Source organism: Phalaenopsis equestris, unplaced genomic scaffold (assembly GCF_001263595.1).
Source record: "Phalaenopsis equestris unplaced genomic scaffold, ASM126359v1 Scaffold000258, whole genome shotgun sequence".
In the NCBI taxonomy this organism is placed as follows: Eukaryota; Viridiplantae; Streptophyta; class Magnoliopsida; order Asparagales; family Orchidaceae; genus Phalaenopsis; species Phalaenopsis equestris.
Window position 1 is genome coordinate 126,933 of NW_018164700.1, and position 22,818 is coordinate 149,750.

Consider the following 22,818-nt stretch of genomic DNA (forward strand, 5'->3'; position numbering starts at 1 on the left):
TAAACTATTTTTTGGTACATATCCCAAAATTTCTATATATCCAACAACTAAAATTTAAACTTTTACATTTAAAACATTCAAAATATTTATTTTAGATAAAAATTATTATTATCATTAACTTATAATAAAATAAATACATATTGTCATGACTAATTAAAATGGGGGGAATGTAAAAATTATAGTTTATGTGTAAGATATGTAAATATTTAAAAATTATGTGGGATATATATATAATTTTTGCAAATCATTATTTATAAAAAAGAAATCAGTAGGTGAAATGAGAAAGATTCTACCGCCTTGTTTTGTGGGTTGAGTAACAAACTAAAAATAAATGCGCTGGATGGTGACATATCGGATGTCACTGTTCTAAGAAGGTCCTTCGTTCTTGTTGGAGATTTTGTAATCTGGGATTCCTCTTTATATGTATCGTTGGCGCAACAAATCCATAAAAATCTGAAATTTCATCCTTCTTTCAGTTGCCATGGGGTTATTATAGCATTGTGACCCACTTCTCGTCTCCCCTTTCGCCTTTTTCTTCCCGTTGGTTGAGAAAAGCTCCCTCCTTTTCAGGCTTTACTTTCTCCCGGCTTGCTTCTGGTTACAGTTTTTCTGTAGATGTAATGTGCTTTTGGGTTCTTCATGGCTTGATGCAGAACCGGTGGCACCGCATTTACAAAAATTGGATAGCTGAGAGGGTATTTTGAGTCAAGGTAATTTCTTTTTGCTGAATTTTTTATGTGGGTTTCGTTTCTGATCGATTTGATTTCAAAAGTTCCTGTTTTGATTCTTGGGAGGCGATGTGGAATTATAGATGAGGTTTTGTGCGGTTTCTTTCTTTCTCATTCTGGTCTGTTGTTGACTTTTGACTTGGTTTTGATTCTAATTATTTTCTGGATTTTGTTCCTTTTCTTTTTTTTATTCGTTTTAGAAACTAAAGATATTTTTCGTTTTCGCTAGGGTTTTGAAGTATGAGGGATTTCTTTGTGTTTTGTTATATGATTTTTGTGATCTGACATTCAGGTTTTTAAGTTTTTTTTTCTCCAACATAAAGATTTAGGATATAGTTTGTTAGTTAATATCTACTAATAGATAATCTGTGTACTTCACATATTTTTATCTAAAAAATCTTCTAAAAGGGTACAGACTTCCCACTGTTTGATCATTCTGATTGCTTTCCAGTTTGAAGCTTTAACAATTTGAGATTTTTTTATCTTTTTCCTCATAGTGTGGTCATTAGATAAGAGGTACCCTGATTTGATACAATATTTGTTAGTTATTGAATTAGATTAATACACATAGTTAATTAGTTAGAAAATAGTAACAATGAAGTTGATAATTATTGTATCTCTATAAATAGTCTCATTTAGATACATTCAGGGAATGGAATGAAAATATGGTAAGCTTCTCTCGCTATTCCTTGTTTCTTCTTCTCCCCCTCTTCCTAGTTTCTGGAGTTCCAGAAATTCTCGAATTGCTGTTTATTTCTTCTCACTCTGAGTTTTTCTTCTCCATTCCTCCCCCCGCTCAAGTTCTGTAATTGTTGGAATTCTCTAATTGCTGTTTATCAAGATTCAAGAATTAAGATCATAACATACCCCTCTTCTTTCTCTTTGCTTACTTTTCCAAAGGACTAAAAAAGGAATCTTTAACTTTCTGTGGAGGTTTTAAGTTATGAAGCGACATTCGGAGGAACATGTTAGTATGTGAGTCTGCACAGATCTTTCCTATTCAATGCATCATGAAGAACATTTTGCAAGTTCTGCATTCTATTGTGCCATCTAATGTGTGCCAGGGAGATATTTATTAATTATTTGAGATATTTTATTCATTTACTTGTTCAATTTTTGTAGGAATGGGTACCAAAGTTCAATTTAAGAGTTATCTTCCAATGCATAATGCAATTGGATATAAAAATGTGCATTCGAGCAATAGTTGGCCCTGGCTCTATCAGGATAACGTATTAAGTGGTCATCTCTATGACGGGTCGTTGTTAAGAGAATCAAATGAGTATTCATTGTGTGATAAGGAAATGCTAAAACAGACGATGCTTGAACATGAAGCTACTTTTACAAAACAGGTATCTACTTTTGGAATTTTGATGTTGCATATAGTTTAATAAGAGAAAATTTGGTCATTTTTCCCTCTTTTCGGCTTCTAGATTTGGTTTTACTGATAGCGCTATTAAAATTATTAGATTTTCATGATAATATTATTCCATATGTTTAGTATTTATTCGGAATTTATAGTATTTATTATTATAATATATTCTGATTATGGAGGATATTTGTTTTTTTTAACTTATTGCTCTTTTTTTTTGCGTTAATAGAGACCTGTTTGCACTAATATCACTCTCTTTCAAATAAAGATGTTGCTTTTTTGTAATTCCTATCATGGTATAAGAGTCATTGCTCTAGTTTAAACCAATCTTTATATTTTTTTCTGTGGATGATCCCATCTCTTATCTTGGTTGCACACACAATTATTCGTCTTAGTTTCTTATTCAGGGATATTGTGGGCATCATGTGAGAATCTCATGCATATCCCATGAAGATATTGTATTAAGTGACAATTTCGTCATCTTCGATCTAGAAAATAATTGGCCCAATGTTAATCTCTTAGTTCTTCTTTGTCTGTTCGGAGAACGACTCATTCTAGCATCAGTTATGCATGCTATGTCAAACCTTTGCAGAGCATGAAAGATTTCTCATGTATTTTTATCAATGTATATAGAGCAGATGTTTAGCATTTTTACCCTGTTCATCTTTTGGGCTGCATGTGAATCCTTATGTTCTCTGTTCGAGTATGTTCAGGTTTGAATGAATCTCCCCATTTGATTAGCTCTCAGGTTGGATGTGAGTTCTTATGTTTTCCATCATGATCAAATCCCCCTGCACACCTCTTTGGTTGGATGTAAGCCTCAGTTTGTTTCATCCTAATGTGTTAAGGTTTATCAAATCAAACTTACTGATCTATTAGTTCTTTTTAATTTTTCTGGAGAACGGCTCATCCTAACATCAGTTATGTATATTATTTCAAGACCTTTGCAGAGCTTGAAAGATTTCTCACATATTTTTATCAATGTACATAGAGCGAATGTAAAGCATTTTCTTTTAATTTTCTAAAATAGCAGTAAACAATTAACATTCAAAATCTCGCGCTTGGAATATATCCTCCTATTTTTTGAGCATTATGCTTGATGATTCATTTTACTGATTTCGTCTTCCTGTTTTTGGAATCATTTAGGTCTCCGAACTTCACCGACTTTATAACATACAAAAGGAATTGATGAATGAACTTAAAAATGGAGAAAATTTGAAACCATGCAACAAATTTCAGTCCCACGTGTTTTCTGAAGGTTCTGAAATGTTTCAGAGGATGCCTCGCCTCTCTTCACTTAGCAGCCATGCTGCTACAGCCAAAGCTATGGAATTACCCTTAAAACTTTTGAGAGAAAGTGGTTCAATACATTTTCAAATACCTGTAGAAACTTCAGATTCCTCTATAGAGGGTAATCTTTTGGAACCTAAAGCTATAAATTTGACTAAACAGAAGTTTGATCTTCGCCTTCCTGCTCTGCTGAAGCGTACATTGCTATGGACAACGATGTAATAAATGAAGAACTGAACGAACCTTTAATGCATAATACTGAAGGTGATAATAATGTGAAGCTGTCTCTCAGAAGCGAAGCTGACAGCACTATAAATAGTAGTTTGAGGCTGTGTGATCTCAATGAACCTTTAAAACTTTCGAGTTATGAGGAAGGCGAAGTTCAAAGTTTTGTTGAAGATAATGGCTCAACAATGGAGCATGAAGAGATTATGAGGCATCAGCTCCATTCAGATATCTTCTTGGGAAATTGGGATAAGGTGGATTGCTTCCAAGGGCGGTCATCATCTACTAATTTATCTGGTAAATTTCTAATTATTGTTGGTGATATTTACTGGTTAACGGCTATTTTTAATAGTTTGGATTCATATTTGTTAAAATTTATATTTGCATGGATTTGCACTACTTATGTGGGTATATAGAATTGTTTAGGAATAGCAAGTAGATAATCATTTTCAGAAATTATGAAAGAAAATTTGTATGAGAAGCTAAGGTTCAGCTGTTTTGGAATTTATCAGGTCTTCTGTTAATTTCACACACACACACACACATATAGATATATATTGAGAAAGCCCAAAGGCTAATATATTAAAAAGAAAGAAGGATACAAATAGATTGTGTGGGAGGGCCCAAGCATGGTACACTGCCCACACGATAACCACCACATGTAAATTGTTCCAAAAAAAGAGAAAATATAGAAAATTACATGAGAGACCTAAAGAAAAAACCAGAAGTGCTAAAATACGTAGTATCAGGTAGCTAGAGAGCGACCCAATTTTGTCTTGCCTCTGTCTCTAGTTCTAGGAAATGAGCCGGCTAATAAATTGGTAAGATGAGTGTCATTGCCAGTAGTAACCAATATATCATCCAATAAGTTCCCGAGCTCAAGTCGGCTTTCATTCTTCTTATTCCTTCTAGAATAGACTTGTCATCTAGAATAGACTAGACTTGTCATTCCTCATCCGAAAATTGGCTCACCTGATCAGTGGATTGATCTAAAGTGTGTCGGACATGTGTAGGATGATACATAAGTTTAAAGGTTATTTTAGTTTTGCAAAATTTTCATGTCAGTCTTGAATGTTCGTATTAGCATAATGTTGAGATTCGAGAAAATGTTCGTATTTGTGGATTTTATTGAATTATAGTGTAAATTAATTGTTTGATTTGATTTAAGTAATATTGCATAGTGATTTTGTGAAATCAAATGCCATGGTTCTTTATGAAGAATTTCATCAATCTTGGTTGAGCGTGTAAGTGAGCCAAGCTAACTCGTGAGCCAACTTGAGCTTGACTTGATAAGTGGCTCTTGAAATGAGCTTGATGAACTAACAAGCCAAGCTCAAGCTTGACCCAACTCGACTCGTTAGCTCGTGAATTAGCTCGTTTAAAAAATAATTAATAAAAAATGTATATAAAGTATATTAAAAATCAAGAATCTTTCTTTAAATTATTAAAAATGTTTAAAAAATATTATTTTATATTTTATATCAAGTGATTTCTTATTAATTATCCTTTAAATGTTCATTATATTTGTTTTTTCAGTATAACACTAGTTTAAATTTCTTTATTTTCTCTCTTTAATACTACACAAGCGATCTCCTGAGCTGGCTCAAACTCGTAGAATTAAGCTCGAGCTTGAGCTCAACTTGATTAATTAGTGAAACTCAAGCTCAAGCCGAGGGTGGCCCGAGCTCGGCTTGACTCGTTTACGCTCCTAAATCTTGGCATCACAAGATGGGTGACCAATTGGAGATGTGCATCAGGCTGCCATGTTCCTTTTTGCCTCTGTCAAATTGGCTCCTGAACTCCTTTTTTATATTATTTTAGTTTAGGAAGGTTTACATACATACCACTAAATTCCTATGTATTAATACATCTATCAGCTGAACATTCGCTTTAACTATGCATGAAAAGGTGCATTTCACATTTTTTTTAATTAAAATGGTGCTATTTTTGATGTGGCATGAATGATTTGATTGGCATAAATATAAAAAGCAGAATTTAGATGTTACATATGTAAATAAATAGGAATTGGATGGTATGTATAGACATGCTCCTTTAGTTTATTTCAAAATACCTTTTTGTTGAAGTTTTTGAATATGAAATATGTTTGAATGGTACCCATAAAAAGTTTCTTAAATAAATGTGATTTTAGACTTTGTGCATGTCATACGGAGGTAAGATGAATCATCCTCAGGCCTTATTTATCATGATAGTAAATTTGTGGTGTGATACCATTAGAGTACGAGTAGTTTTTTTATGTTGCTTATGATGCACCGACACTCCATAATAATGAAGCACGTCACGACAAACAGATGTATTTGCCCAACATATGTGAGATATGTCGCTATGCTTATATTTGAAACAAACAAAAAAAATAATAATAATTGACGCAAGTGTCCAAGATACATGTCTTGAATAATAAATTTTGAAATGAAAATTATAATAACTTAAAGAACTTAATTAAAGTAATCCGTTTTAGTTTATTTAAAATATATTGATTAAATAACTTAAATAGCTAATTAGCAATAATTTTATTTTATTTTTTATTTTTTGCTTTATTTTCTTATGGTTTTTATAATTTACTTTTTAATTTTTTTATGAAAGAAATAGTTTTCTCAATTTCAAGCTAACATTTTATTATATAATATGAATATATATATATATTTTTTATTTGAGTTTATGATATTTGATAAATTTAATCATATATTTTATGTTATTAGTAATTAAAATAAAATATTATCTGAAATTTTTTCAAATATATTTAATTTGTGTAATTACAACAGGATTTTCTAAAAATTTTAAAATATAATAGTATAACGGCATGCCTAATATGTGTTCATGTCTCCCATGTTTGTATCGGTGCAATATAATTCATTATTTAATTGTGAAAAAAAACGTTGATTGCCATGTATAACACCTCAAAAGTCAAAATAAAGCTCAAGTAGTGAGAGGGCTTTGAAAGGTAAATTCTAAAAAGATAATGTCAAAAAATTCGTATGTCTGATACCATTCTTTAATCCATTTTATTAGTTCATTATGGTGCTTTTTTATTTTTCTTTTATAAGGAATGAATTGCAATTAAAGAGCTAGAAAGCCAACATTGTATGATTTGGATAAGACTTTGATGCTGATGGTGACAATGTCATCATTTTTAATATGTTAAACATAATGGATATAAGTGGTGGCTTCATAAAATTTAAAAAAAATTTCTGAAATAGCTATGAATTTTGAGAGTGGCATGAATCTTGCGTAAGTTTTTGCGACTCTCAAAATGCCTAAAACGATCAAATAATGGGAACAGTGGACCAAACTGAGTCAATCACGATCCATCCAACTTACAATCAAATGTGCCAACATTTGATTGTCATAAGAAAGTTATAATCTGATTTTTTTTTTCACTGAAATTAGCTTGTCATTGAACTGAGCTTACTTTTTACAGTCTTAATCTAGTCATCTCTTTTATCTTGCTTTTTATGTAATCTGAAACTCTCTTACCAGTCTCCATCAGTTAAATCTGTGCTCTTTTCTGCGCCATTTATGATCCTCACCAGCTCCTATCCTTTGCAGGTGAGATTAGAAGCAATGCAAATGGTTCACTTACAGGATTATGTAGTGAGGAATTCTCAGTTATATCTCAATCTGTAAACAACAAACCCGAGATTTGTGACAAATTTATTTTTCCCAGGCAAAGTAGGAGCTATAAATCGATCGGAGAAACGCCGAGTCAGGGTACTGATATCTCTGAAGGAACTTCAAAGCTGCCCAACTTGAACAGCTCTGAGTTCGCCGCTTCTCAAATACCTGCTCTATTTGCAAATCTTTCTCGCTTGGTTAATTCGAGCATTTCCGTCCCATCCAACTTCTATTCGATAAATATAAATGGTGAAAAACACACTAGAACTTCGGGTCAGCTACTTCCAAGTTTTGATTTTTATGCAGCAAATACTCTTAGTGTGAAGCAGTCGATAGAGCCCTATGGGCTCAGAAAAAACCCAGCTCAATCTAACTCTGCAGAAATTGAACAGTCTTCCTCTCAGCTTAAAGATGAGTTACCATTATCTCTCAATATGGATTTGGATGGACTATGTGATACTGAAGCTGAGAAGGGCGTTACTGCTGCTGAAGAAGAAAGCAAAGTGTTAGATTATAATTTGATTATTGCTGACAAAGAAGGTGACCTCCAGCTAACAGATGGCAGCCAAGAGGTTCTTATTAGAGAGGCAGCAGACAATCTTGTCGCCATGTCGTTGCTTATCTGCGACGGCCATCATTCTCATAACCTTACTCGCCCGTCGATTCCAACTTCGTTCAGTAACTTGCATTGGTTTGCTGATTTTGCGACATCGACTGAAGCGAATACAGGAATCTCTAGAGGTACATCTCCACACTATGTTGATAATTGCTTGGATATGTTTGAATACATGACACTGAAGTTGAAAGAAACCAAGGAAAGTGAGTTGTTCCATAAGCTGCGAGAAGACCACAACTATGATAACACAAGCACTGTTGTGCTGCCGCCGACAAGATCTCGAAAGGGTCTGGTGAGGAAAAGGCGGCAACGGAGAGATTTTCAAAAGGATATACTGCCGGGCCTCTCATCATTGTCTAGGCACGAGATATCTGAGGATATTCAGAGTTTCGAGGGTATAATGAGAGCTTCGGGAAAGCTAGGGAAAACTGGTTTATCAAGGAGCAGGAGCAAGAAGGCGTCGAGTTGGAGTGCAAGGGGTAGGCGAAAGCATATAAGTTTAGCCCTCACTGTTACTGAGGTCGAGACTTGCTCGCCGCAAAAAGAGGAGGAAAGTAGGACAACAGGGATTACTACAACAACTATATTGGGTTGGGGAAGGACGACGAGGAGGTGCCGCCGGGCAAGACTTTTGCCTGGTAATTTATCTGTTTCCTTAGCTTGAAGAATTCAGAAGTATATAAATTATGAATCAAACATATATAGCCGGAAACATAGGTGCGAGTTTTCGGGGCATTGTAAATGTTCTCATATTTTCATTAAGGTTTGATTACAACATTTTAACATATTTATAACAAATTTAACATTTCTCTTTTTGTCAAATGGAGAATTGACTTGTAGAGTATGGAGTGCATGTAAGTATTTGATGTTGTTGAGTAGGGGAGAAACCTAATAAAGTCGAGCAATTATGGTGGAAAGAGGACGATATTACACTCGATGGAGGCTTAAAATACAATATATGATGTGGGTGCTTATAGAGGTGAAGTAATATTTGTTATCTGTCTAATTGACATTAGAGAATGCATGTAGTTGGAGTAATGAATCACGAAGAGCCGTTGTGCTATGGTCCAATGATTTAACAGTTGAGTGATGCATCGACTAAGACAATCTATCATTTGCGAAGGCTACGTTTGCTATGTAAAACTCAAATATTGTAGACTTTCCACAACAACTTTGTAATTAGTTAGTTTGATGAATAGGGAGCTAGAGTGACAAGGGTGGATGATGTAACAAGCAATGTAGTCACAAGAGTGGCATAAATTATGTTAGTGTGAAAAAAAAATGTTACTAGATAGATAATCGTCGAGCAAGGATATTTAATAAAGTCATTATACAATGATGTCTAAGTTATCTATGATAACGATATCATTAATATATGAACAAGAAGACGAAGAAGTGTTTCACAAATTAACCCAGAGAGTTGGTGAAGCTAGAAGCTACAAATTGTCAGAGTTTGTGATACCAAGCACGAGGTACTTGCTCGAAGCCATAGATGTCTTTCTATATCTTGCACGCATTCGTAGCCTATGAATTGGCTGATGAATACATCTTTAGAAGTCTTGGCCTTGAAGAAAAGGCATTGTTATCATCAAAACATTGGTTTACAATGACAAATATAATGGATCCTCATAATATTATTCAAGTTTATGCAAATTTTAATGTGTTATCTTCATGTGAGTGTGGCTTTTTTGACTCGCAACTATTTGTACTTCTGTTATTTTCAAGCTGTACCACCCCAATAAAGGACTTTAGGGAAGTAATAGGTTCATTTTGTAAAACTCCATTAGTTTAATTGTAGTGAAAGAATGATGAGTAGTTTTAAAACATTGAAAGCATGGATAATAAATAATCTAATTCTGGGCGCAAATATAAAAAATGAACTTCAGCATATCTGTATGTTTGGATTTCCTGTATTTCTGGTGTTACTATTAATTCTTTTAGTGATAATACCATTGTTGTATAATGAAATCTAATAATAATATTTCAATTTCAAGACATTCAGATGCTAGGATTAATTTAGTCTCAACTTAATGTAAATAAATATGTTAACATGAGTCATATAAGGGGTGTAAGCGAGCCGAGCCGGTTCAAGCTCGACGTGTTAATGAGTTCGTGAGTTGAGCTTATTGTGTCGCAAGCTCGGGCTCATGAAGGCTCCACTCATCGGCTCACGAGCTGGTTTGACTAGTTTTGGTTGCATCGATGCCTTCTCCAGTCAGTTGCCATGGTACTTCTCCATCGCTTGTGCCATCAAGTACTTGAATGACTTCTCTGGTGAGCTTCGACGACAATTTAATTTGAGCTCGTAAGCTACTGTTAGTACAACAAGTGGAGCTTGAGCTTGTCATTTGCTTTCAATTCGAGCTTGAGGTTGTATTTTGTTAAATGAGCATAGCTCAAATTAGACATGACCCGATCTTCGCTTGACTCATTTACTTTGTTTAGGGATGATATGTGCTGCATTGAGTGTTATGACCCAATGGCTAAAGTTATACTTTTCCTTTTTGTGTTCCCATACCATTATTTCTTCATTGAAGATCAAATTTGTTTAATTCCAAAAAACTAACTAGTTAAGAGTCCAAATATAATTTTAAGGTGTAAGATTTGAATCTAAACTTTTTATAACAACATATTTCTATTAATTATGTTAATTGAAAAGGCAAAACTATATTATTTTTGAAAGCATTTGTCAATTTACATTTGATCTCTTAATAATTCAAACATTTAAAATAAAGCTACCTCACTTTGGCTTACCTTGGGCCCTAAAACAAAATATTAAAAAAGAAATTTACATAAATATTACATAATTCTTATTTTTTTCTTTCTTGCGTGCCACGACAATTTACGACGATAAAATTATATATTAATATCTTGACATTGTATGAATAGTGAGTGCATATTTTGATAAAAGAAAAATTGATAGAGAGGACTTCATAAGTTTTTACGTAAAAAAATTTAAAAGGAAAAAATTACAATACCTAGCTCAGTTAAAAAGATTCAATTATTCATAAGTATGTTATAAGACTTTACCTGCTCTTGAACAATCAAAAAGAGTATTATAATAATGATTAAATTAACTCGACTTTCATTTGAGTGACAAAATATTGAGAAGTGACATCGACCCTACTAAGACGATAGACGATAATGGTCGTGTAATGGAGACCTAGACTCATTGTCCCCGATGGTGGTGACTGCTAAGCAAAAGTGATCCAACAATATTAGTTGTGATAGCCAGACAATAGTGATCTGATCCGGTGATGGCAGCCTGATGGTGCGCCGATGATAATGATTTGATCTCTACAACGATGTCTGGACATTGATTACGTGATTATGGTTTTATAAAAGGACAACCCAACAACAGTGTTTCGGTATTAACGACCTAAAGACGGTGGAAACACGTCATCAGTATTGTGTTGATGTCCATTGACAACAACTCAATGATGTAGGGGTGTAAATGAACCGAACACGAACGAACAAAGCTTGTGTTCGTGTTCGGTTCGTTTAAAATTTAGTTTGTTTGAAATAAGCTCGTGTTCATTTCTTAACGAACGAGCCGAACACGAGCTGTTCGCGCACGACGAGCCAATTTGACATCCCTAATATTAATATATAAAAATAATATTATATATTAATTATATAACTTATATTATATAAATATACAATATCTATATTAGTATATTACTACTATAGTATATTAATATATTATTATTATTATTTTATTATATATTATAATTTATAAAATTTAATGTTTTAAAATATAATAAATTTATATATATAATTATTTTATATTATTTTATATTTCAAACAATAACGATTCGAACACGAACGAACGCATCACTGTTCGTGTTTGGTTCGTTTAACTAACCGAACGAAAAAAATTTGTTTGTGTTTGTCTCGTTTACTTATCGAACGAATCGAACAAGAACTCATTGACGAACCGAACACGAACTGTTCGCGAACAACGAGCTTTTTTGACAGCCCTACAATGATGATGGTCTAGCATAGCATTGGTGGCCAGGCGATGACAGCCTGATGGTGTCAGTGGCATTTTCGAATCCAATACCCTCATCTATTTTTCGAGCCAACTTCGACCAAAACATGAACACAAATCCAAGAAAACAGCTTAAGCTCAAAGCATCTTAATTAGATTTGATGCATATGACAACACATATAATAAATAAATACATAAACAATTAATAACTAAAAAATTTACTACATTAAATATAAGTCTGACATCCTTCATAAATTTATCATGCAACCTACATTGAGTAGTAAAAGCCCATCTCTTTCTCTCTCATAATTTATACAAATTTGAGCATTAGACATTGGTAATCTAAATAGGAATCTTATTTTAATCAAGGAATGATAAAATCTTGGTAGACAATGATACAGAAATACAGCAAAATCTGAAAATTTGTCACATCAATAAATACAATTATATATATATATATATATATATATATATATGATTAGGCTTGAACTAGTCCTTTACTGTAATTCTTTTTCTTGGCTTTAGACACCTTTTCTGTAGCTTCTACTATTTCTTCTTCACCATCTTTCCTCATTTCAATCCTTGCAAAAACTGGCTTAGGCTCAGCCATAACTGAACCTGCTTTAAGCCCACCCCATCTTGTATCACTCTATAACAAAGCATTTTAAATTTAAATGAATAATGATTGTAATAAATAAATAGAGGAGGATTTATTTGTAAAAAAAAATACCCAAGTTGTTGCCTCAAACTCAGCTTCTGAAAATCCAAGCTGTGTGTATATTCTCAGGCATAGGCTTGGAGCAACTGGAGATAAAGCCACTGCTATAATCCTCATAGCTTCAAGTATAAGAACAAGGTCCTGTGATGAAGAAATTTTATAATTCTAACCCTTCTTAGGAGCAGAAAATTAGTTAAAATGCAAAGAAAATCATCCAATTGTTGTTCACATCATCATAACATTTAAAAATGTTTGAGGAAGGCACAAAAACTCATAAAAATTGTCTCATTGCGAGCTTTATAATAGGGTCAAATTCATTTCGGTTGATCATATTTATCAAGAACAAGAACGCGTGCTCTAAATTTTGAGTAAAGGATTACCTGAGAGATCACCGTAGATTGAATTAAAGAAAAAACATAATTTTTTTTCTATATTTAGACGGTGTTTGGCGAAACTTAGATTTACGTCAAATAAGATTTATCAAATCCGATAAATTCATATTTAACAAATTCAGTGTTTGATGAAGGAGCTCGCGAGAGACGACAAAATAATTTCACCTCGTAATCGGATTTACTAAAGCCGGATTTACGTCATAAAAGACATGAAATGCGAGAAAATTTGATTTAACGTAGCGTTAGATTTAGTTTTCATTTTTTCGGTATTTGGCTGGATTTAAGTTGAATCTTTTTGTTAATAGTATGCTACCAAACACCGACTTAGAAAAATCTAAATTTGAATTTATCACCTTTGCAGCTCTTTCATAACTAGAACCTCCTTGTTTAAAAAGAGACCACGGAGCACATTCATCCATATAAAGGTTACCAGCATTTCCAATTTCTAACACACACTCGCAAGCTGAGGACAACGAAAGGTTCTCGTAATGGATCTTCGTCTTATTCACCTACAAATATTAGCAATTCTTTCAACATTTATCTTCGAGCATAAAGTTCTTTGTCAGCTACCAAAAATCAAAACTTAAAGACAATTGTTAGAAAATATAGGTAAATTCTACCAATATTTCTACTGTCTCCTTGAACATATTTCCTTCGGCTGCAATAGTTGAATCTACTGCCAAGGTAGATTGGCAATTTTTTTTAAGGAGTCCGAGTGTGCGATTTAGAAGATTTCCTGTGCATATCAGCTAGAATTAGATTATAGATCAATAAAGACCTGTGAAACACAGACACAATATAATACAGACATGACAATATGGCATAATTGCAAAAAGTTGGGAATAAAATGCCATTAAAACATTTTTATTCTTAATAAATTATTGTGGTTTTTGCATACACACCACAAAATTCTTATTTATTTACATATCTAAAACCCATATTTTAATATTTGCATAGCACTCTAATTTTTAATATAAAAAATACCCTATCACCTATTTTTAAAAAAGTTAAATACACATTTTCATGCATAGGTTCATCACACTAAAGTGTTATTAATGTAAATATTTGGTGTTAGATATGCAAACATGTAAGAATTATGTTCTTATGTATGTAAATTTCCCTAAATTATTAATACAAATATCCTTTGCTTATTATTAAATTCACAACTCTACATACCAATAGTATTGGCTAGATGTGCATTGTTTGTGTTGATGAAGCGTTCTTCTGAGAAATCGCCATCATTGCCGAACTCAATTTCCCTCAAGAAGAAGTATCTCACAGCATCTGACCCAAACCTGTTAACCAAATCTTTCGGCTCGAGCGTATTTCCCAATGTTTTACCCATCTTCATACCGTCCTAAGATTTTTAAGATGGATACGAGAATATGAGAAATCTTCACAATAGCTCAAATGAATCTGAAAATATGCGTTTTAAGGCCAAAAAAGTACACAATGCAATGTGGCTTACAAAACATAATCAACAAGAGTTAATATATTAAAATGAAGAAAAAAAGAAGATTTACATACATACCACTAAATGCTCATGTATTAACATATCTAACACCTAAGCTTCAATTTTTACATGCAAACCACCTTATCTATGCATGAAAAGGGGTATGGCTGCCTTCCCCTCCTAGCTGTCTACAATATAAATATGATCTTTTCGCTTATATTAGGATTAGTTTTTGGCATTGAGATTTCTGTCAGGATAGCCTCCATCGTCCCATTTTCCCTTCTAAAGTTATATCTGATGGCGAGAAGGTGCCCTGGCTATAACTCATCCTGAGGTAGTGTGTATCATTCCTTATCTCCCTCACCTGCTCACTGCCATCCGACCTGCGCTCCTTCCCTTTCCTGTTTTTGTGTCATTAACTTCCCACAGCCATCCCAATTAACCACAACCCATCTCCTACCCTCCTGTTATGCCGCTAACCACCCTTCAGCCTTCCTTTCTGTGCTGCCCGCCTTCCCACAACCATCTTGCTGAACCACAAACCACCTCCTACCCTCCTACTGGACCGCCACCCTCCCTCCAGCCTTCTTGTTGTGCCGCCAACTTCCCTCCAGCCTTCTTGTTGTGCCGTCAACCTTCCCACAGCCTTCCAACCGCACCGCAACCAATCTCCTACCTTCGTGTTGCACCGCAATCCCACCCTAGACCCATCCAGCAGACCACCACCTATCCCAATCCCATCTCACTGCTGTCCACGACTTGTCCTACCCAGGCCTAGCAGGATATTTGTGTTTTGTTATGTCTTTTCTGTTTTGAGTCTCGATTGTAACCCCTCTGTTTTGAGTGTGTTGAACCGACTGAAGAGTGCAAAACCGGTTCAGCCAAGCTACTGCAAGAATCAGCCGGTCCAAGGGTGGGTTAGGGTTGTCACCTAAAGGAGGGGCCTTCCCCTCCTAGCTATCTATAATATAAATACGTTCTTTTTGTTGATTAGGGTTAGTTTCTGGCTTTGAGATTTATTTCAGGACTACCTCCGTCATCCTCTTTTCCCTTCAAGGGCTGTATTTGACGGTGAGAATGCACTCCGACTGTAACTAGTCATGGGGAGATGTGCATCCTTCGTTGTCTTCGTTATCTTCGTTATCCCCCTCACCTTCTCGCTGCCATCCCACCAGCGCTCCTTCCCTTCCCTGTTTCTGTGTCGTCAACCTTCCCACAACCATCCTGAACCACCCACCCACTTGTTGGCCCGCCACCCTCCCCCCATCCACCTTATTGTGCCGCCAACCTTCCCACAGCCTTCCAGCCGCACCGCAACTCATCTCTACAACAATCCCATCCTATACCCATCCAACAGATCACCACCTTTCCCAAGCCCATCTCATCATTGTCCACAGCTCGTCCTATCCAGCCCTAGCAGGATATTAGTGTTTTTTTTTATGTTTTCTTTTTTATTTTGAGTCTTGATTGTAACCCTGTTGTTTTGAGTGTGTTGAACCGGGCGAAGAGTGCAGAATCGATTCAGCCAAGCTACTGCAAGGATCAACCAATCCAAGGGTCGGCTAGGGTTGCCGACCAAGGGAGGGTCCTTCCCCTCCTAGCTATCTACAATATAAATATGTTTTTTTTGTTGATTAGGGTTAGTTTTTGGCTTTGAGATTTCTGTCAGGACAGCCTCTGCCATTCCCTTTTCCCTTCTAGAGTTGTATCTGACAGCAAGAAGGCGCTCTGGCTGTAACTCATCCCGAGATGGTGTGTATCCTTCCTTATCTCCCTCACCTACTCGCTGTCATCCCGCCTGCACTCCTTCCCTTCCCTGTTTTTGTGCCGTCAACTATCCCACAGACATCCTGTTGAACCACAACCATCTCCTACACTCCTGCTGTGTTTTTAACCTCCCTCCAGCCTTCCTTTTTGTGCCACCCACCTTCACAGCCATCTCGTTGAATCGCAAAGAACCTCCTACCTCCTGCTGGACCGCCACCCCTCCCATCACCTTCTTGCTGTGCCACTAACCTTCCCACAGCTTTATGGCCGCACCGCAACCCATTTCCCACATTCCTGTTGTACCGCAATCCCACCCTAGACCCATCCAACCAACCACCACCTATCCCAATCCCATCTCACCGCTGTCCACGGCTTCTCCTACTCAGCCCTGGCAGGATATTAGAGTTTTGTTGTGTTTTCTTTTCTGTTTTAAGCCTTGATTTTAACCTCGCTGTTTTGAGTGATAAAATCAGCTTTTCCTATCAGAATTTTGGTTGACTTCAATATCAGTGTATTTCACTTTTTAAAAGTGAAAAAGATTATATTTTTGACGTGATGTGAAAGAGTTGGGTCGTATAATTGTAAAAAGCAAAATTTAGGAGTCAGATATGTAAATATCTTGGCACATGTGGTATGCCCAATGAAGAAACTAGCACCTCATCCTTCATTTGAGCATATTCTCAGCATATTCTTAAAATAAAAATCACATGCAGTTGCAACTGTTGAGTATGCGAAAAATCACCAGTGTAACCCCCAAGATTTGGCTTATACAAAACTAACTCCTAAAAAAGAAAATTTGAACTAACAAACTCATATATTTGAGCGTACAATGATCGAATAATTAATAAGTTAATGAAAGCGAAACATTGAAACAGTTTTAAAATGTATGGAATATTGATAGCCATCACATACATGTTCAACAGGTGAAACGGCAATAAACTTACAAAAAATGTTTTTTTGCACCTAACATTTCATTTTTCTATCCAAACTACTGCAATCATAATTGAAGGTTATTTAAAAATTAACATATTGATGGAGTACTCATACCTTTGTCAAGAATCCATGACCAAACACCATTTTCGGAGGACTTATTCCAGCAGACATTAACATAGCTGGCCAATAGAGTGCATGAAAACGCAAAATATCCTGCCGAAACCAACTAGAAACATTAGCAAATTAGGGAAGGAATAAAAAATATATAATTGACTTAATACAACAGTCTTATTAATGATGGTGGGTAGGTTTTTGGTGAGATTAAGGGTTAAAAAAAGGATTTTAATCTTTAGATTAACATCTAAAAAATGGATTCCGGAGTTTTTGGCAGAATGGTGAGGGTTCAGTCTGGTATAATGCTATAATCCAAGACTACTCCAGAAAGGGCTAGTTTATGCTAATTTGAAGAACCATTTAAATGATTGGATTTTAGATGAGGTAAATGGCTTAAAATACTTGTAAATAGGTAGCTTCAGAAGTTTACTTATATGATTTAGAATAGGTGTTTTGGCTTGGATGAGTCTATGTAGTTGTAGAGAATAATATTGGGTCATAATCTTGCCTTGTTTAGCTGAGAACTTTAGATGAGATTTTGGGGTGGATATGAAAAGTGGGTTGGTGGTTGGCCTAGGAGAGTGCTAGAGATGTAAAGAGGGGGTGTAAGGGAAGTTGGGAACTAGTGTTTAAAATATAAAAAAAGGCAAAGTTGGTAGCCATTAATGAAGAGGATTCAATCCCTCATTTTTAAGATTCATTATGTTAAGATCGATCAAACATGACCCTAAGTGAGAAATAAAGATATTAAAATAACAAAATATAAATTGCATTCAAAATTTTCAAAATTATGGGCCATTTTTTGGGTTTTTGATTAAGCTCTTATATTTGGGCCTATTTTTTAAGCTCTTTCTTGACATTAGCCTGAACTCTTGCAGTGAAGTTTGGGCTTAATTTTTTTTTAATTCACATGAACCACTAGATCACTTATGGCTGCATAATTTGTGCTTGTACTAGCCCAAATCAAGTTAATTTTTCAATATCTTAAATTCAAAAAGTGTTACTCCCGCCATCTCTTTCTAATGTGATTGCTTCACTCTGCCATTCCTAACTTTAGCATTGCATCTAAAGATTCTATTTGGCTACGTTTTTTCTGCTACCTTTTCATTAATTTTTGTGGCAAAGCATAGCTTTTCACAACCAAAAAAATGTTATAATGTGATATCGATAAGAAAAATGTTGAACTTTTTACAACCTTCTAATTTTTCTCAAAACTCAACAAGTTTTTTAGTGACTTCTATGTTTCCCAAGAATTGGATCCATAAAACATATTTGATCTTATTCTAATCATATGATTTGCCTCTAAGTATTTATGCATCTTATAGATTCCTTAACGTATCTTTTACCTTCTCCACTCAGCTTTTAACATTAGAAGTTATATATTGTCTTGGGTATGAGACTGAAGTACCTAAACATACTAAACCTTCATGCATTATTGACTAATATTATTGATTCAGATCCATTAAAATTACATATTATAGATTGAACCTAAATTCTAGTAATCAAAATTTATCTTCTAAAAACTTCATCAATTTCTTTAAATTTAAATAATATCAAAATATGTCCAAACAATTAAAATTATTTCATCTATAACTAGCATATAACAAGTATATCATTTGTAATTTCTTTTGGAAATCTTTTTAATAACTGCTAAGAAATTAATCAAGTTCATAGACATAATTCTATTGGAACTAAAAACATTTTTGATTGTTCAAGCTTACTTTTAAACTAGTAGTATGCTCCATCACATATATGTTTAATAGCATCATTTTACATTTTGACATTTTACAAGTGCTTTTATTTAATGTTTACCAAGTGGTTGGTTCTCGAAGTACTCAGTTCTATAAATTTTCAATAAGAATTAAAATCATATGATGATCTACCTTTTTTTCCTCTATACTTTTTTCATTCATTGTCTTAATATGAAAACCAACTCATTTAAATATTTCGTTAAAAAAATTACTCTTTTGACACTCATAATTTTATTTTGCCTTTATTTCATTACCAACTAAAATAACTTCAATTTATAATTCATAAATTTGACACATGGATAATTAACACAATCCTCATATATTTTTTATTCTTAAAAAACAGTACCAAAATTTCCATCTTTGAATCCTTTTTTTAGCACGTGATTCATATAATTACCCCATTTCCTCGTATAGGTAAGGGAATTTTGGTAGGATTATAAAAGTAGAGGCAAAGGTATCAATTTATCCAATCAAAATAAGGATTGAAGGCAAAGATGAATATATGCCTTAAACAAAGTCACAAGTGTTGACATCAATAAATAGTGGCATACAACATACATTGTTGACAATCAAATTTAACCGATCATTTGATGACACCTTCTAATCTTTGGAACCTTATTAAAAGTATTTATTCACCATATACATTTACTTTTATTGCATACACGTGAAGTAGAGTTTAAAATTGTATACACTTTAAAATTTTTAAAAAAAAATCTTTAAACTCTTGTTTAATATAAATATCAGGACTTGATTTTATATTTGTTTACCATCCACTTTGCAAGTCTTCAAACTTGCATTCAATTATTGTATATCTCAATAATATTTGTATTTAAAATTACGTTTCTTTTATTTAACAACCCTTTCTACATGTTCACTTCATCAAATTTGTTCATTTATTATGATATTTATAAACACACCTAGAAATCATTTCAATATAACTAATGATTTTTTATTTGTTTCAAAGTTTCTCTCATTAATATCTATTGTAAAACACCCAAATGCACGCTAAAATTAGAAATCATCACGAAATGTATTGAACTCACACAGTTGAAATAATCCACAACAATGTATAGAAACAGTTATGAAATACAAAAATCAACATAATTTACTGCAAAAAAACTTTATAATAGAAAAGAAAATTTTCATAAGGATAGCATGCTTAAGAGGAGCAAATTTGATTTGATACAAATAATTCTAATCTACTTCAACACAAGCAAACGGAAGCCTCATACCTTTCCTATCAAATGTAATGAAGCAGGCCAACCGGCACCAACAGCCTTTTCGAGACTCGGTTGTTCATCCTTATCTAGTAATGCTGAAACATATCTGTTTAAGCAGAAAACAATTAAGGATTAATGCATTAAATTTCTCCATTCATACACAACAACAGCGTTAGATTTGCCTAAATGACTGAATTGAAGGGAAAGAAAAAAAAAATTGTTATATGGATCAGAGTAGCGGGTGACATTTAAATCATTGACAAACAAGGTGATGAGAGCATAAATAAGAATGCTATGAAAGACACAAGTGAGAATGATAACAAAAATGGAAGGCAAAATTGAATTAGATAAAGTAAACCATTTTAATATATTACATAAATGCTGATAGTAATAGCTATTTGAAGATTATGAAGTTATAAGTAAAGATAAATGGTCATGCATATAAATTGAGGTTGTAAGATGCGCTAACAAGGCATATAGATAAAATTAATGTAAAGAAAATTTACATACATACCACCCATTTCCAATGTATTGACATATCTAACACCTAATCTTCATTTTCTACATGCATGCCACCTTAACTATGCATGAAAAGGTGTAATTCACTTTTAGAAGTTAAAATAGTGTTGTTTTTGATGTGATATAAAATATTTGAGTCATTCAAATGTCAGAAGTAAAGTTCAAGCGTTATATTTGTAAATATATAAGAATTGGGTGGCATGTATGTAATGCACCTTAATATAAAGGTAATAGATAGAAGGTAGAAAAAGATAAGACGGATAAAACTTATGCAGAAAATTTTGCAATTTCTAGAACTCATGTAGCACTCAATATGTGTGATGGGGAAGGAAAATTCAAAATGTTGTCCCTAAATACTTTCAATACGATTAATAATGTAAATAATGTGGAGATTAAATTGATGATGTTCTCGACTCAAGACCAATTAAACATTATTATCATCACCACTTATGCTTCAAGTATTGAATAACGGCCTTACCCTAGTAAAGCATCAAACCAAACATATATTGTTTGTTTATTATCAGTTGGCACGGGTATTCCCCATTCAACAGAAGAGCGCGATATCGAAAAATCTCGCAAGCCGCTGCTTATCCAGCCTTGCACCTGACACAATGTAAAAGAAGATTTAAAAACATGAGAAACAAAAAAAAAAGCCAAAGCTCTTGAATCAAAGACATGAAATTCTTGCAATAGGCAATGCAAAATGTTGAGTTGTGGAGCCTAATTTTATCATGGGAGGAAAATGCACTATGCCTACTTAGTTTTGGCATTCAATATTTATGATTTTTTCATCAAAGAAAGTTTCAAATTTTTACAATATTTTTTTGGCTTCCCTATATTTTCTCTTCATAAAGAGGGGGCGTCTTATGAAAGAAAATTAGAATTGTAATTCTATACAATCAATAGTGAAATATGCAATAGTGGCAACAAGACAGTCTCAATTAGGGCGCTTTCATTTTTAATTTTGTTTTTCATGTTTTATGTTTACAAAAGTTTCATCTATTTCCCAACTCAATGGGTTACATTTTAAAATATATGTAAAGTTACACTATCCAAACAAATCCACATGTTGAATCCCAATATTTTTATTCTTGCGCATTGGTGATCTGGATTGGATGCCTGCATGTCACATATAAAAATAAGAAATTACCCTATAAATGTTGATATAGTGCGAGAGAATCAAAGATATCCATTTTATGTGTGGATTTGTTTGGAGGCATAGCATTACTCCTATATAAAGCTTTATATACTTAAATATGGAAGTTAAATAGATTTCCACAACATGATTAATTTATAGGTTTAAGAGTCAAGACTCAAATAAGTTCAAAGGATAGAAGCTATAACAAAAAGAATTCAAAATAAAAATTATATATACTCTACAAGCTAATCTTAAAATTTGCTTTTGATAAAGCCCATGGAGGGTTGTAAGCAATGTGTTGAAACTCCCTCTAAAAAGAGAGAGAGAGAGGAGTGGGGGGGGTGGGGTGCATGCAATAGAAACTACCTTTTAATAATATCTAAGAATTGACCATGAATACCAACAAACATAAGCTACATGATCTAGAAATTTGATTTGATCTTCAAAAATAAAAATAAAAACAAAAAAAAGTAAAGATGATTTTAGCGATACCAACCCATGAATTCAAAAGGCTATATGAAATTTGATGTTATTGTAGTCATGAGTTAACACGTAAGCTTCAAAAAATCAAAGAAATTGCTTCGAGAAGAAAAGAATACAAGCCAACAAAAATTAACAAACAAAATTATATAAAAGGCTCTAGAAATCTCACCTCATTCAATCGATATGCTGGCTTCACAAAATTTGGATTATTTATAAAGTATTCTTCCAACACTTTCTGATACTTCGACAAGGCAAAAAAATAGTTATCCTCCTTGCGCAAGATGCAAGGCTTTAAGTGCATCGAGCAACAATTATTTTCAAGTAACTCTTTCTCATCCTATAACATATCAAAGAGGAATATTAAAAACTATATGTATGATTAAAAAATTCCTCAACTGACCAAAAATTCAAAAAAAAACAAAAACATGGAAATTTGTTGAGAAGAGTAGTGAGATCAGTAGAATGGCGATGTCATGTTGTA

The 22,818-nt window shown here is 33.7% G+C and overlaps 2 protein-coding genes across 2 annotated transcripts in view; one reads left to right on the forward strand and one right to left on the reverse strand.

Moving 5' to 3' along the window:
• Positions 1-3,581: 3,581 nt before the first annotated feature.
• Positions 3,582-8,800, forward strand: LOC110024566. Its single transcript, XM_020724612.1, has 2 exons — positions 3,582-3,909; positions 7,177-8,800. Exons 1-2 carry the CDS (start codon positions 3,594-3,596, stop codon positions 8,520-8,522), a joined length of 1,662 nt encoding a protein of 553 aa, XP_020580271.1. The 5' UTR covers positions 3,582-3,593; the 3' UTR covers positions 8,523-8,800.
• Positions 8,801-12,327: 3,527 nt separating this feature from the next.
• The window catches only part of LOC110024559 (methionine--tRNA ligase, chloroplastic/mitochondrial), a 12,729-nt gene continuing 2,238 nt past the window's right edge, over positions 12,328-22,818 (reverse strand). Inside the window, exons 4-12 of the mRNA XM_020724602.1 lie at positions 22,507-22,674; positions 21,195-21,319; positions 20,210-20,303; positions 17,227-17,325; positions 14,136-14,316; positions 13,580-13,695; positions 13,313-13,468; positions 12,580-12,708; positions 12,328-12,498 (exon numbers count right to left, since the gene is read on the reverse strand). Coding sequence (XP_020580261.1) covers positions 12,328-12,498; positions 12,580-12,708; positions 13,313-13,468; positions 13,580-13,695; positions 14,136-14,316; positions 17,227-17,325; positions 20,210-20,303; positions 21,195-21,319; positions 22,507-22,674 — 1,239 coding nt within the window. The remainder of the gene's footprint in view (positions 12,499-12,579; positions 12,709-13,312; positions 13,469-13,579; positions 13,696-14,135; positions 14,317-17,226; positions 17,326-20,209; positions 20,304-21,194; positions 21,320-22,506; positions 22,675-22,818) is intronic.